This window comes from Pseudoliparis swirei, chromosome 15 (genome assembly GCF_029220125.1).
Source record: "Pseudoliparis swirei isolate HS2019 ecotype Mariana Trench chromosome 15, NWPU_hadal_v1, whole genome shotgun sequence".
In the NCBI taxonomy this organism is placed as follows: domain Eukaryota; kingdom Metazoa; phylum Chordata; class Actinopteri; order Perciformes; family Liparidae; genus Pseudoliparis; species Pseudoliparis swirei.
In genome coordinates, this window is record NC_079402.1 from 18,132,668 (window position 1) to 18,147,751 (window position 15,084).

The 15,084-nt window shown below is 39.6% G+C and overlaps 2 protein-coding genes across 3 annotated transcripts; both read right to left on the reverse strand.

The window, feature by feature from the left end:
- Positions 1-4,115: 4,115 nt before the first annotated feature.
- Positions 4,116-8,825, reverse strand: dolpp1 (dolichyldiphosphatase 1). Its single transcript, XM_056432406.1, has 8 exons — positions 8,739-8,825; positions 7,956-8,056; positions 7,714-7,798; positions 7,064-7,163; positions 6,614-6,712; positions 6,192-6,320; positions 5,962-6,051; positions 4,116-5,462 (listed from the first exon to the last, which is right to left on the reverse strand). The coding sequence occupies exons 1-8, from the start codon at positions 8,812-8,814 to the stop codon at positions 5,426-5,428; spliced, it is 717 nt and encodes a 238-aa protein (XP_056288381.1). The 5' UTR covers positions 8,815-8,825; the 3' UTR covers positions 4,116-5,425.
- A 1,719-nt stretch (positions 8,826-10,544) lies between these two features.
- On the reverse strand, positions 10,545-14,795 carry LOC130205231 (mitoguardin 2-like). Of its 2 annotated transcripts, XM_056432456.1 has the most exons (6): positions 14,691-14,795; positions 14,452-14,550; positions 14,009-14,143; positions 13,870-13,923; positions 13,669-13,785; positions 10,545-13,368 (listed from the first exon to the last, which is right to left on the reverse strand). In XM_056432456.1, the coding sequence occupies exons 1-6, from the start codon at positions 14,739-14,741 to the stop codon at positions 13,168-13,170; spliced, it is 657 nt and encodes a 218-aa protein (XP_056288431.1). In that variant the 5' UTR covers positions 14,742-14,795; the 3' UTR covers positions 10,545-13,167. The 2 variants fall into 2 exon arrangements, with proteins under 2 accessions (XP_056288431.1, XP_056288430.1); XM_056432455.1 differs by having other exon boundaries at positions 14,452-14,795.
- Positions 14,796-15,084: the final 289 nt, after the last annotated feature.

The following is a 15,084-nucleotide window of genomic DNA, read 5'->3' on the forward strand; positions in this document are numbered from 1 at the left end:
TTCCATGTTGTGTTTGGTGTTATCAACGACAGTTAGCCTGCAGCTATTCATCCGAGGAACTCAACCAACGTGTGATGCCTCACTAGATGTACGATGAGCGCCATCTAGTGGCTCAAAGTAGAGACACTCAGTGTGAAAAAGAACAACCAGTAAAAAGTTTGACTTGACTTTAGAGAGAAAAGACTTGAGCTTCATTTGAGTCAACGTCCATCGTATTTGAGTTTTCTTAAGCTGTAAGCCATAATCAAAAATAAAAATAAATAAAGGCTTTGCAATATTTCAGTTGATTGTAATAGAATGAATCATGCATTTTTTTTTTTTTTTTTAATTGCATTAAAAAAAAAAAAACTTCTCATCAAATATTTAATTTTTCTGAGACAGATATATATATATATATATATATATATATATATATATATATATATATATATATATATATAACACAGTTATAAGGAAGAGTCCGAAGAGTCAAACGACCTGTGCATCTATATAGCCACTTATTAATTGTCTTATATATGTACTTTACGAACAGTGTGCAGCAAACCAGCGTCCTTCAAGCCTCACACAACACGCCTCCTGACATTCGCTTTGAGCAGAGAAGTTGTGCAGCTTCCATTTGTGAGCGTGAACACACACTCGGAGCTGCTGCCGATCGCTCCTGTGAGATTACACTCCCAAATACTTGGCAGAGTGTGCTGGCAGCAATGGGCCTCTGTCAGTCATCCAATCAAATCCAAAGCAGACACACCACTTCAGTGTTGCTTGGAATAAATGTCCTCAAATATTGCTTTTTGAGAACTGGAATCCAGGATTTGAGCTGGTTTGGCAGGATGGCCGAACCGAACCAGGAGACCCAACAGATACACATTACAAGTGTGTTACTAATTAAAATAAATCCCCTCAAGATCTTTTGCTTGATGGATGTACTTTTCATCCAAAATGCCCGTTAAACCGTTATATATTTCATTTACTCTGCATGCTTTTATGTTCTGTGTCTCTGACATGGATGTTTTTATTCTGTACATTTTAACAGAGTTCTCCCTTATTTTATTTGCTTTGTCCATTTTGAATGTGCAAGTCTTCTTGTTGCATGTCTTTAACGTCTAAGAGTATATTCACCATTTCTCACTATTAATTGTTTGTGCACCCATTGGAAAGCGGAAATATTGTACAGACATTGTATTTGTAATTTTATGTTTTTAGGTTTGTTTTATGACATCTGCCTCTCGGGATTATACTTTTGGCTTTAACTCTGGCACATTGACAGATATGTTTTTATTAATGTGCACCGTCCCTTATCAAATAAACCAATTAATAATGATATATTTTTTCTTCATGTTCTTGTAATTACATCTCAAATGTATGGTTGACCTAAACACTCGACTGTCTTTCTCTGGCATTAAAAACGTGATAAATGCTCTTAACGCACAGCTTCCAGAAATAGATGCCAGTAGTTTGGTAACATTTATATATCTTCGCCAACGATGAAGCAATAAACAAGTTTCAGGATGCAAATAAACAAGTCCCCCATGGAAGAGCTCCAGAGAGAGAGCAGCTTGTTCATTAAACCGGGCCCGATGTTTGATTTGGGAAAAAAACATGAACACTGTTCATCTTGATGGAAAAATGTATTTGTGAACTTCAGGAATACGGCTGCTTTTATTCTGTATTGATGGATCTGATGTCCCAGTCCTATTCTGAATTATAATACCGGGTGGTGCCATGTTTGAGATTGTTTCTGTCTGCCAACCGCCACCTCTGTCATCAGATTTAAATGTTCCAGAAAAAAACATGACATCGCCTTTTTATCAACTGAGATGAGAAAAATCTTCATTTGTATGTCAACATGTGACATATTTATGATGCTGCCTATATATTTACCCAATTTCAATTTATTCTTGTTTATTACTTGAGGTGAGAACCTTGTTTAAGCCCTTTGGGTTTCATTTCTCACTTGCACCTATTTCTGTGTCTTTTAATAATGTTACATTTGTACCATTTTTCTTTTATTGTGCAAATAAATAAATAAATAAATAAAAAATAAAAATATCGTGGTCACAAGATCTGTCCACAGACAGAAATCTAGACATCTGGCAAAGCACTCAAAATCACCTCGGTGGTACTTGCTGCTCCAGTAGGCGTCTCCTCAAACAAGTCTCTCATCTTAAAATCATCAAACTAATCTCACTTTGGCAGGAAAACGATGCGATTACGTATAATTCTGCCGTTAGTAAGACGTTTATTGAGGAAATGTGTTTGCAAGGCGCTTAAGGTAATGGTGCACTAATTTGTATAAGAAGCATGTTCATGTGGCAGCTGGCCCACAAGCAGCAAGGTGGTCATTTAAACTATTACTAGTCATTCTGCAGTACGAGCTAACCGGAGGAGTGGAATGTACAATATTTCCTTTTTAAGTGTGGATGCATCAGGAAAGAAAAAGTACTTCAGTGTAGTACTTGATGCGCCATTACTTCCCCTGAATGATTGCATGGTGTTCCTGTTTAAATGTGTGAAGAGATGATTCTTTAACTTCATTTTCAGATATGTGACACTTATTTCCATTAGTTAGCCATTAATGTTCTTGTATTTATAACATACTTTAATGAATTAAAATAATTTACATACATTATACAATTATGAAGCAGATGACTTTTATGTATATATATATATATATAGAGAGAGAGAGAGAGAGATTTATTCATATAAATACAAACTATTTTTAAATGAATACAAATATATAAAGAAATATAGATACACTACCGTTCAAAAGTTTGCAGTCATCCAGACAATTTCGTGTCTTCCATGAAAACTCACTTTTATTTATCAAATGAATTGAAAATTGAATAGAAAATATAGTCAAGACATTGACAAGGTTAGAAATAATGATTAATATTTGAAGTATTAATTTTGTTCTTCAAACTTCAAGCTCAAAGGAAGGCCAGTTGTATAGCTTATATCACCAGCATAACTGTTTTCAGCTGTGCTAACATAATTGCACAAGGGTTTTCTAATCAGACATTAGTCTTCAAAGGCGATTAGAAAACACAAATGTACCATTAGAACACTGGAGTGATAGTTGATGGAAATGGGCCTCTATACACCTCTGGAGATATTTCATTAGAAACCAGACACTTCCACCTAGAATAGTCATTTACCACATTAACAATGTATAGTGTGTATTTTTGATTGTTATCTTTATTGAAAAAAGTTATTTTCTTTGAAAAATAAAGACATTTCTAAGTGACCCCAAACTTTTGAACGGTAGTGTATATTAAAATATCTCTATTTTGGATATTTTCCACTTATTTGACGACTCATTATATTGCAATAGCAATCTTCATCCAGTGGATGTCAGTATTAGTGTACCAGTAGGAATAGCTTGATTAAGTTTAAGTGTGTAATATAGCTACAAGTCCACTGTCTGTGTGACCGTAACCTCTTAGAAGATAGACACAAGAATTAAACATCTGCAGGAGCCGACTAAAGCATCACTTCCATCAGCAGCAGAGCTCGCTGCTCATCCTCAGGGTTGCAGGTCTGAAAATAGCTTCCAGATTAAGAAATAGTTTCAGGTCTTCAGCAACCTTTTGCATCTAGGCTACGCTCGTTCCCGGAGGGTGTTTGGGGATATCCTGGGATTAGACCAGAGAAGTGAGTACAAAAATGGAGTGGGTTGCTTAAATAGGGCAGAAGTTTCTTTGGGAAAGGCCCGACGTGTTCTCTCTCTGGCGGTGTTTCTGGGGAACGCCGTGCAGAGACGAGGAGCTCGTTCATCTCTCAACCGAACAGCCTCCCACTGAAGGCTTGCATCTCGGACCCCACACACACCTACTACTACTACTGATGCAAGCCCATCAGCTTCAGTTGGACTTGGTTTTGTATAAAATAAAAATGCATGACAAAACTCCAGTAGTGAACACGTTAACATTGTATCTGCTTGTCATTTTAAGCGGTTCTGCCAGCTATAGCTCGTATATCATATTCTACCTGCCATGTTATCATAGCAAACGTTGACACTCAGTAAATCAGATTAGGTGTCACATTTGCCCAAACAGCAAAATCTAAATCCATCAAACACATGCTGCGTTATTTCAAAACACGACACGTGAACCATCTCCTGTACATAAACACATTTTATTTAGCCTGATATAGGTTATACATGGCGAAATTAAAAAAACTGATTCTAGGAGAACTACTTCCCTTTGTGGTGCTAATGATATGACAGTTTAAAACCAGCTTAAGAGGGCGGTGAGGAATTTAAGCCGAATTACATGCTACGACTGACCCGAGGCGGGTTTTTTTTCCTTCTTTTAAAAGTAATACAAAAAGAAAACGCATCGCCTTCAGCAGTCTTTATGTTTGTTTTCTCACTTAAAATGACGGCATGTTATCTCGGAAAGCAAACGGTTCTCCAACAGCGGAAAACAAGATAAGAAACTGAAAGAAAAAAGAAAAAAAAGAATATGAAAAAAAAAAAAGAACTGATTCCCAGAATCCGGTTTGCAAGCTGCTACTGTGTGTGAGGCGCGAGGAAAACACAACCTCAGTCCAAAGTGTGTTCAACAACAAAAAAGGTGAAACCTGCTGCTTTGATTCAGTCTCATTATCCTAAAACGTGGATATGAACAGAAAGCACAACCTCGATGCTCAAGAGTACAGATTAAAAAATTACACCGTGGCTAATCTCTGGAGTCGTGTATATTAGGACCGACCGTCATAGACGCGAAGCAAAGACTGCGGAGGGACCAGAGGGGGAGGGGCTTAACATTTAACTAGTGTTCATCTTCTTTTCCTTTTTACTTGTAAATTTCGCAAAGTGCAAATTGTCATTTATATTACATCACGAGCAATTTTAGAAATTGTTCATGTTCTATAACAATGTAAAATGGTGAATTCCACATACAACCCACCCTAACCGTGCCACGACCAACCCCCCGGCCCACCCGTTCACCAGCTATCAATTCGAATATGTGAAAAATTTAAAAAGGAAACACTAAACACATGCACCCACCGATTGGCTAGAAACTGGACCTACGCCTCCTCCGGCTCTTCGAACCTCTCAACAGTACGTTGTTATCGTCAGCGTGCGTTTACAGGGAGAACTAAATTCATATATTAATCTATGATTAAATAGCATGCCTCTTGCACAGTCTTGCATGCATTGAAGAGCATTTGGGTCAAGCTGCACGAGGAGGAGGAGGAGCGTGTGGACAGACTTGCTGAGGCCGGGGGCCCCGGGGCGGCTCCGGGCCCTCTCACGCCGCCTGTAAACGGGGTTTGCCCTTTACTCCTTGCAACCACGTCAGTCCAAAAGATGGTTCTCCAGTGTGTTTTTGTCGAGTGAGCATTTATTTTGTGTGTGTATGTGTGTGTGTGTGTGTGTGTGTGTGGTCTTGAACTCTGTGTCACAGAAGAACTGTGCAGCTCACTGAAGTTTTGTTCCAAGCTTTCGTTGTCTGTTCCTAGGAGAAAAACAGAAGAAATTGTACAGCGGATTCTTGAGCAAGGGGACGACAGTAATGCACAAATCTCAAATCTTTAGCCTAAAGTGCAATTTATTGTTGCTTATGTTCACTTTTATCCAACCTGCTCTATCAGCGTATATAAACTGCTGTATAACGGAGACATGGTGTGTAGAAAGAAGATGGGAGTCAGTGGTGAAATACTTCACATACGGGGAGGTTTGTTGTATGAGGCCGTTGCTTCTCGACCTCCCTGAACATCGTTCTTACTTTTAGTATTCTCTTTTTTTTAAACACTTTATTTTTGTCTTTTCACCACAGATAAAACACATATATACAGAAATGAAAAACAAATAACAACAGCACGAGAAATAAAAATAAATGAATAAAAAGGGGCCTGGTTTGCTCTGTCCTCTCAAAAGCTAAATATAAGTATTATACACTCTTATGAGTGTTCAAATCAAAAAGAATATTTTTAGAAACTGCATCAGGCTCTTACCTTGCTTCTGATCTGGTCACTGTATACTCAAACCACAAGATGTTGGGAATCAGACTCGTGTCTCGCACCAGGAAGTACTCTGATATTGGCCTATAAATTAAGAAAACATTAAGAGGACAAATGATGCAAGTGGCCATGACGGACTCGTTTGATCCACTTATTCAGGCGGAGGACGATTCGTCTTCCCCTGTGACGCCAGGAGGAGGCGAAGAAATTAGAGCACTTCTTACCATGCTGCTATTTTGGGGAATAATGGTGTCAGCATCTCTTGTGTGAAAAAGAACCAGACGACGCCAATCGTACAACCGGCCACTGCGCCATAGGACACCTGGCTGCAGGTGTGATACAACAGGTAGACCCTGAGGGAGAGACCAAACAAGGGTCAGGAGAACACGAGCGGTGCCTGGAGTCCAAAACTGAACCAAGTCATCAGCATGCACTTCAAACAATATCAAGTGTTTGTTCAGTCAAACTGGGGTTGTATCAAAAAATAAATGCATACTAAATTGGTCTTTTTGTCACCCTGTGAATCGAATGGTCCGCCAAAAAATATTCTTAATATCCACCTGCTCAGATGGAACAAGAAAATGAGGAATTTCTCTCCCTGACATTTTATAGAAAATAAGAATGAAAATACTCATTGCAGCCGTACCTGCTATATGAGACGAATAAGGCCATGCCCAACAGGATGATGGACAGTATGTGTCTCCACAGCAGGTCCCCACATCGAGCATTGTTCGTTTGATGCATTCTGAAAAGACAGATCCGCATGAGTTCACACGGTGACATCGACCTCACGGAGAGGTGACGTGAAAGCCTCTAATGAGTGGTGATCAGAAACGTGATGATGAGATACATGCATTGGAACAAACCAAGTAAATAACAGATAGCAAAAGAAATGTCATGCTTGTTCTGACATCAGTGTGAGGTTGACAATGGATGTATGCGAGACACAAATATTCTACGGGTTGTAGAAATGATCAAAAACTATATTCCTAACTATACAACTAACTATTTATATAGCATCCACAATTCTCACTAATAACACAGATACATATTTCTACCCTTACACCTTTCCAAACACCAAAAAAAACAAGCTCACCTTAAATAAAGGAAAAGAAAGCAGTAAACAACAAAGAACCACATAAACTGGGAGTGACTGGAGGGCATCCCATACTCTGTGTGCAGGGTGTTGTGAGCTCCTGCAGAGAGAAAACATAACGGAATATAAATATACATTTGACATAAGTACATCTCCATATAAACATACTGATTATTTCACTTGGGTTAAGCACCAACGTTTAAAAAAAAAAAATAGTCTCACTCTCTGGCTAAGGTTGGGTGATAACTAAATATAATCCATTTGAAGATCATTTGCATATTTTATTCTATTTTAATTGTTTTGTATACCATTTCTTTTGTGTCTGTTTTTATACTGTATGTTTTTTCTGACTGCAGAAAAATATATAATAATTTAGAAGTAATAATAATTTAGAAGTAAGTAATAATAATTCAAAAGTAAGAAATAATATTTTAGAAGTAAGTAATAATAATTCAGAAGTAAGTAATAATATTTTAGAAGTACCTTGATTTGGAATTTTCGCAAGAAAAACAATCGGCAACTATTTTGAGGATTGAGATTATCCACACAATACAGTGTGATATAAACTAACTCGACAACCGAACTAGTGATAATCTGTTACCGGAAGAAATAATGTGATTGTATAATGTAAAGTGTGTCCACTCATTCACCTGCACAAGGGCGCGGCTCTCTGAGAATGTGCTTCAGCACCCAGTTCACCGCTTCATTCAGGATGAGGCCACCAAAGAAGGAAATCTGGATTAAAAGAAAAATGTATAAATATCTAAAACAATGATATCAACACAAACACTTGCAAACCTCTTCTTCTCTTTCTGACAGAAATGTCCAGACCCTACACATCGACTTGGAAAGTGATACTCTCTGAAACTTAAAGCGCATGTGCAGAACTCACCGTGTGCAGCTCCCGTTTAAACACGATGAGTGTCACAAACCCCACGAGGATCACAATGGGTAGGAGGCTGAAGTAGGCCAGAAATTGTCCCGTCAGATCGCCTGAAAACATGGAGACACCGTCATGAAGATGACAGAACTACATCAAAGTCGTCTCCCACCGGTGAGAGTCTCACTTTGAGGCACTCGGTGAACCCGGATGGTTGAAATGTTCAACTGAATACAAGTAGGAAGCTGCTGCGGTGACGTAGCAAAGTCATCATCTAACTAACGTTGCACATGTTTTTATTTTATGATCCCAGACAGCTCGCGCAATGTTGTTTAAGCTAACCTAGTTACACTAGTCAGTATGAGGCAGCTAGCTCCTGCGTTAGCCGTGGTCCTGGCTACAATGCTGTCAGGTGGAATATATAATTTCCCCACCACAGTCGTGAATAATATGTTGCTGCTCGTGATGCTTTATTTTTGCTGAACAGTTACGACAGTACGCGCCATGTTTGCTAAATCCTAAAGAGGACACTATCAACGCCGATATCAAGGCAGCTAACAGGCTAGCTCGCCTTCATTGTGGACCTTAGCGGCAACTGCGCATGCGGCTCCCGTCTCACAATGTTGCAGCCAAGGTTCCATTCCCTGCTGTGCTCGACCTCTTGCAGCGTCTCACTATTTGGCGGCATCACCAACGGCCGTGTCCATTCAGTAACGAGCGTGCGCGCGCAGTCTTCTAAAACGACAAGGCGGTTCGTATCTCCAACAGTTAGAGACGTATATTAAGTTGACATACCTTCCGGGAACTCGATGTGTGTCAGAGATACGGACCGCCATCGAGACGGTGCCGAGCACTGCTCTTCCAACGCCATCTTACCCGGACACAACCGGGCAGTCGCAGTGAAACGCCCCAGACACGAGTTTAACCAATGGCGGACGGAGCGCTGTGTTCAAGCGGGTCCTGGCAGCGGAAGATCCGACCAATCAGAGCCGCACACTGAGGACGACATATAGTCCCCATAGAGAAGAATTATTGAATGAACCAAAAACACACGAGTCCAGCGAACTGCACTAATTCAGAAAATAAAGTCAAGTTCATAATTAGACTGCTAAATTAATTTAGGCTGCTCATGACTTCATGTATTTAATGCCTTGGTGTCTGCCCAGCCATATTTACATTTGTGGAAATATATACGGTCAAATTATGTATTTTTTATTTTACAAGTCAATCTAGATAAAGTGTTTAAAAGTTAAAACTATAATTATTACTATTAAAAAACAGACCAGTGATGAATTGTAAATTGAATTAAGATCAACTAACCATGATATATAAATATATATATATATATATATATATATATATATATATATATATAAATGATTGTGAAATCTTTAAATTTGGATCGGGATTAAACGATTAATCATTAAGTTTATTAAATGTAACTATAATATTATAAATCATCCCTTCTAATTTCCCTTTGATTATAAATGAATTCTTCAAAATGTCTGTCATGGTTTTGATAAGATATACAGACTTGTGCTTCAATTAATTTGGCTACCCTATCTATATCAATGAAGGTAGGCTTAATAATAAATAAATAAACTCTCCGTTTAATGCAATATTCAAACACAACAAAGCCTCAAGAATCACCAGAAAATTTAAACCATCTCTAAAATATGTTCAACAAAAACTGAACATTACACCTTTATGAACTATAAGAGGACCTATACATGCCTTTTGTATTAAACGGTATTAGCTTTAGCTAAGGTGTGCCAAATGAACTGGAACTGACCTGCACATGCGAAACAAACACTATGTTATAGGTGTCTATTCATGCAGTGAAAAAACACCCTAAATACAATATAGTGTTGTTAAAATCCCCCAAACAAGCCAATACTCTATATCACACACTCACACAGCATCAGAGGGTGAGACCTGCATGTTGACATTGCTCGTCTCACAGAAGAAGATGGATGGCACTACTCACCCTCACACACAGCAGACACACTGGCTTTCTCCAACTCACTCCAATAGCGCACACAATGGCAAAAACAGGACGCGCAAAGTAAACAACAAACAACCTGAACAAGTGCCGACTCTGTAAACAGACCGAGCATCTCCAACTGGAATGGAAAATATAAGAGGAAGCACAGACTAAAGATGTGTGCCACCATTGTGTGTGCAGCCAAAATGTAGGAGGAAATGAAACAGGATAAGATTCAACATGTTCAGATATTATGTTTCAAGGCCTCTTTCAACACTGAAATCTGATTTATGGATGTATTTCTATGAAAAGGAAACTTGGGGGGAAACCTCTGATTCTTAAAGTGTTGGAAAAGCAGTTATGCTTTAAAATTGTCTGCGTTGATTCTGTCCCCTGGTTGTGTTTTGAGAACAGTTATCAAAATGAAAAAGAAATAGTTTCACCAAAACAAGATGAGAAGAAGGCACAAGGTTTCTAAACGTATGAGCCGTGCACCCCCCACCGGCCTGACGTTGAACCAACCCAGAGCTTTCCTTGTTTCTTCTCCAGCTGCCTCTAATTACTTTGTCACAGTCTAAATGGAGTTAAAAAACACAATAATTAATGAGAGGCCTGCATCAAATGTCACACTTTATTTACTGTTGCAGCCAACAGAACAACACAGATTCAACACGACTTATTCATGATCTGAACCTTCGTTATTGCTGCAGGAATGATCATAATAACATTGTTTTTAATTATAATAGTATAGGGATCTGTGTATATAATACACTGCAGTGTCTCTGCCACATAGTGGACACTCCCATTACTGACTCCTGATATTTACAGGACCATTATAACCATTTATCTCACTCATTAATACATTCTGATCTATTTAGAATTAATAATTCTTTTAAAAATAAACCTCAATTAAACTCTAATAAAATAATCTTGAGTTTTAGGAAATTCCTGGCGCGACACAAAACACATCGAGCAGTCATCAGTTGGGAAAAGGCATAATAAATGTATAGTTTAATAACAAAAATCACATTTAACATGGAGAATTAAAAATTAATTTACAGTTTGTGCTGGCATTTTAATTTAACAATAGAAAAGACCAAAAAAAAGGCATGAAGAGGACACTTGTAATGTACATCAGTGAAACAAAAAAACAAAAAAAGTCTTTCTAGATTTTGGCCGTGTGGAATCCTCGTAACACAATCTATAGAATATATATCCTCGAGAGTTCATTCAAAAATCCTGACATTCAAGTCGTTACGAGTTAACTTAAAATCGAACAAAAATTTAGAGCCGAGACGAAAAAAGTTGCGAAGACACACCGATTGATGCATTTCAGAGAAGCTCGACTGTCAACATGCATTCCTCTCTGATCATTCACGCTCAGGACTTGAGGAGAAGCACAACGAGAGACGACACATTACCAGCTCTCCAGAATGGCGTCGACCTGCACGATTGACACAGTTGCAAATATACATGGTAGTCGACGTTAACGGGACCACGACGCGGGACAATGGATCAGGACAACCAGTCAAAAGTTGAAATTTGAGAATTTGACCATTTCAAAACATGGAGACGAAAAACAGAAACGTTGTAATCAGAATAAAGAACTTCCTTAAAATATATATTTTTATCCTAGGAAAGATATTTTCCATATACTGTACAGCATTTAAGCCTCATGTTATCGATAGTATGTCAGATCTATGACGCAACGCTTACTTCTCTATTTCTATATTGTTCAAACTGATTATATAAAAAGGGTTGTTGGACATTCCTCTAACTTTCTGCTTCACCTGATAAAGTGCAAAATGCCTCCAAACACAAAGCTGCAGGTATGCAAAACAAAAGCGTCTTTTTGTCCAGTAGCAGCTCGATCCACAGTTGGATGCGAATGCTGGACCCGAAACAGAAATGATCCCCACGGCGCCGACTGAACACACCGCTGTGGAAACATCATCATCATCATCTCTGTCACCTTGAACATCTGAACTTCAGAGCCGTGTTGCAACCAGAGCAGGCTTTGGGTATTCAAGACCACAAAAACACACACATATGTATCATAATGATTAATTTGTATGATACAACTATTAAGAGACCCCAAAAGTTATTTGACAGAAATATTTTTCTCTTTTGTTGGTCACACACACGGCGTTCAGATAAATAATCTTTTCATCACATTCCATTCAGATAATTCAGTATTTGACAGTTTTTTAAAAAAAACAAACAAACCAAAGTCTGCATAACACACATCTGCTTTTACAGTGGCGGAGTTATCAATGTCGGGATCAGCAGACGTGAGTTGAGTTTTTCTTGGCATGTCTCTGTGCTCCGATGCATTTTCCAACAACAGGAAGCAAAGAGCGGTCAGGTGATCATCAGTGCACTCATGTCGGTGACAGTCGGACTGTACGACGTCCGCTTCTTCATCACGTCCTCCTGAAACTAAGCTACAACGAGTAGATGGCACCGTTTGATTGAGAGGTTGGTTCAATTTGAAAATGTGTGTACGGAAAAATATCCATGTGTGTTTCTGAACCTTTAGAACAGACAGATATTGTTGACCGCTCACAGAAGGGAAAGCACAGGTGTGACCGGTTTAAGTAACATTGGGTTATTGGTAGTGGGAAGTTTCTTTCTCTGTGGCACCTAAAATTAATCAGAATAATTTCATCTATTACAAAGCGCTTGCATCTTAGCTGGATCCCTGCGAGAGAAGATGGCCGTGGGGTCGACGCAACACTTTGGGATAATCAAACGTCAATATGAGCAACGTGGGAACACACTTCACTAATTTTACATGGTATATTTTTGCATTTAAAAAAAAAACATCTCTTGGATATGTGACATCTAAGTTTGCGCAATTCAACCAAACTGGATTAAATAAACACTTCTTCAGATTGAGGAGACAAACTCCTTCAAGTCTTCAGCTGGCCAAGCCTGCCAGGAATTATGATGGTTCTTCGCCAATATCCTTCCCCCCTTTCAGTATAAACTTACAAACGCACATTTCTCACACGCCGATTCTTTTCACGCGATTATGAAGACTATGATATTCCACAAGTCCGAGGAATGGAAGGTTACAATGCAACCTCTCGTTCTCAGAGACTCCATCCTTGTGAAATAATAGTGTAGACGGCCTGGTCCTCCTGTGATGGGAGCGCTCTCTTCAGGTGTTTTTAGGAAGTCTCCATGATGTCACCAAAGTCCCAAAAAGTCGGACGCCCCCTGGTGACCCGAGTAGCCTCAGTTGGGCTCTGAAGGGCCCTCTGTGTCTCTCGGCGGGGCCCCGTTGAGCTCCAGGAGGCCGTTGATCCCCAGGTACCCGAGTAAAATCTCACTCCGGCGGTGGGAAAGGTTCAGGATGTCCTCGGCCAAGCACTGAGCCGAGGTGAAGCGGACCTTGTCGTGATCGAACATATCCTTCAGGTACTGCAGGATATGTTGCTGCACGTAAGAAGGAGAGAAATTAATGACATTTTGTATATATAGTCAAAATCAAAGCAGCACCTCTAGTTTGTAAACGGCGGCTTTTTCTGTTCTTGAAGTCTCCAGCCAAAGATATAGAGACCACCAGAGCCATACCAGAGCCAGAGAAGACATTATACACCCGTTATGGAGGCTGTGTAGTCGTCTTCATTATGAGTAAACTGAACTTCATGTGTACAGTATGTGCTGCACCAGTAATATTATTGGCTTTTCAAGATTTTGTTAAAATCACAGCGTTGTAGTCGTGCATGCTCTCACCTTGAAAATGGTGCACACTTCACTGAGTTGCTGCCTGGGTCCCAAAAACCCAAAAGCTAAAACGGGGCTCACATGTTCCGATATGGCATAGAAGTGGGCGATAAACCCATCAGGGACCTAGGGAGAGAAGCAAGAGATCAACATATAAAGACATGAGGCTGCAATAAATAGTTCTCAAACTTTAAATGAGCTCAAACTCACCATAAGAAGACGCCTTTTCGCTTTAAGGACAGACCAGCAAGCAGTGGCCAGAGCCTAACAGAACAAAAACAACCGTTATTAGTCATTTGTAACTAACCTATTGGTGGAATAAGAAAAGAACTGCTGTGTGTGAATTAACCGTCTCTTTAAAGCTGTCGGAGAGCCAGCGGTTCCTCAGCACGGCGACCACAGAGGAGGGAGGGTTCTCCAGGTCTTCAAATGAGTCCATGAGGATGAAGTCCAATACGATGTCGAAGAAGTTCATATACACCACCTGCAGAGGTCACGACCCGAGAACCCCCACAGTTCATGTATTACACACCAAAGGGATCGCGTCTTCTCTATATACGAACACAGTCTGTTCATCTGTTGTTTTTTGACTGTTTTGATGTCTCTGAATATATAAAAGGGACAAAGGGTCCAAATAAAATGAGTAAAGTACAGAGTGACCTGACTGTCGGCTGTATTTCTGTTAAAGTTCTTGAACTTGGCCCAACGTGTTTCCATGAATGAACCAAAGGTTGCAGGTGGAACAATCCGTTATTTGTCCTTTCACACGAGATGAACGACGGGATGACTCACCCCTCGACCCTCGAGCTCCATCTTTGTGACGCTCCACGTTTCTTCTCTCTTGGTGTAAAGCAGCATGTCCTCATAGCTCTCCAGGAAGGCTTTGGGACTCTGCATTAAAGCAACAACCGAAAATAACACGGGAACTACTAATAACCATCTGTGCGAACATGTCCACAGAAACATAAGCTTGTCTCGTTTATCCAAATAGGACGAGTTAATACGTGAGAGACCAAAGGAACAGCGTTTACCTTATTCGCCTTCACCATTAAGCCTGAAATCATTTGCTTCCCCGTCTCCATGAAAAACGTGCGATGAGTATCATCCACCAAGAGGACCTGAAAAACAAAGCTCTTTCAAACGGTGTATTTCCAACAGTAATGTGCATGATGATTTAGTTAAAAAACACATGAAGCTCCCCGGTTGACCTGAAAGTGAACAACCTTCCTCGTGGGGGACTAAACCATGCAAAGTGAAGAACAATCATTCTCAGGGACTAAAATATAATAAACCGTAAGAGCTAGACATTCAAGTGTCGTGTTCAGTTCAATTTCATTACATTTTAGAGTGTCTCTAACATAGAGTAAAACTCCCCCCCAGCCCTTGTCAGGGGTTCTATCTTTCCTATAGCATGTGTAGCCAGGA

Coding starts and splice junctions, on each gene's coding strand:
- dolpp1 (XM_056432406.1), bottom strand. CDS start 8,814: ATGGCGTTGGAAGAGCAGTGCTCGGCACCGTCTCGATGGCGGTCCGTA. Junction 8,057..8,738: donor ACACATCGAGTTCCCGGAAG/GTATGTCAACTT, acceptor CCATGTTTTCAG/GCGATCTGACGGGACAATTT. Junction 6,321..6,613: donor TTATTCGTCTCATATAGCAG/GTACGGCTGCAA, acceptor TCTCTCCCTCAG/GGTCTACCTGTTGTATCACA.
- LOC130205231 (XM_056432455.1), bottom strand. CDS start 14,625: ATGTTTCTGTGGACATGTTCGCACAGATGGTTATTAGTAGTTCCCGTG. Junction 13,786..13,869: donor CGAAAAGGCGTCTTCTTATG/GTGAGTTTGAGC, acceptor TTCTCTCCCTAG/GTCCCTGATGGGTTTATCGC. Junction 13,369..13,668: donor AAGTGTGCACCATTTTCAAG/GTGAGAGCATGC, acceptor TCTTACGTGCAG/CAACATATCCTGCAGTACCT.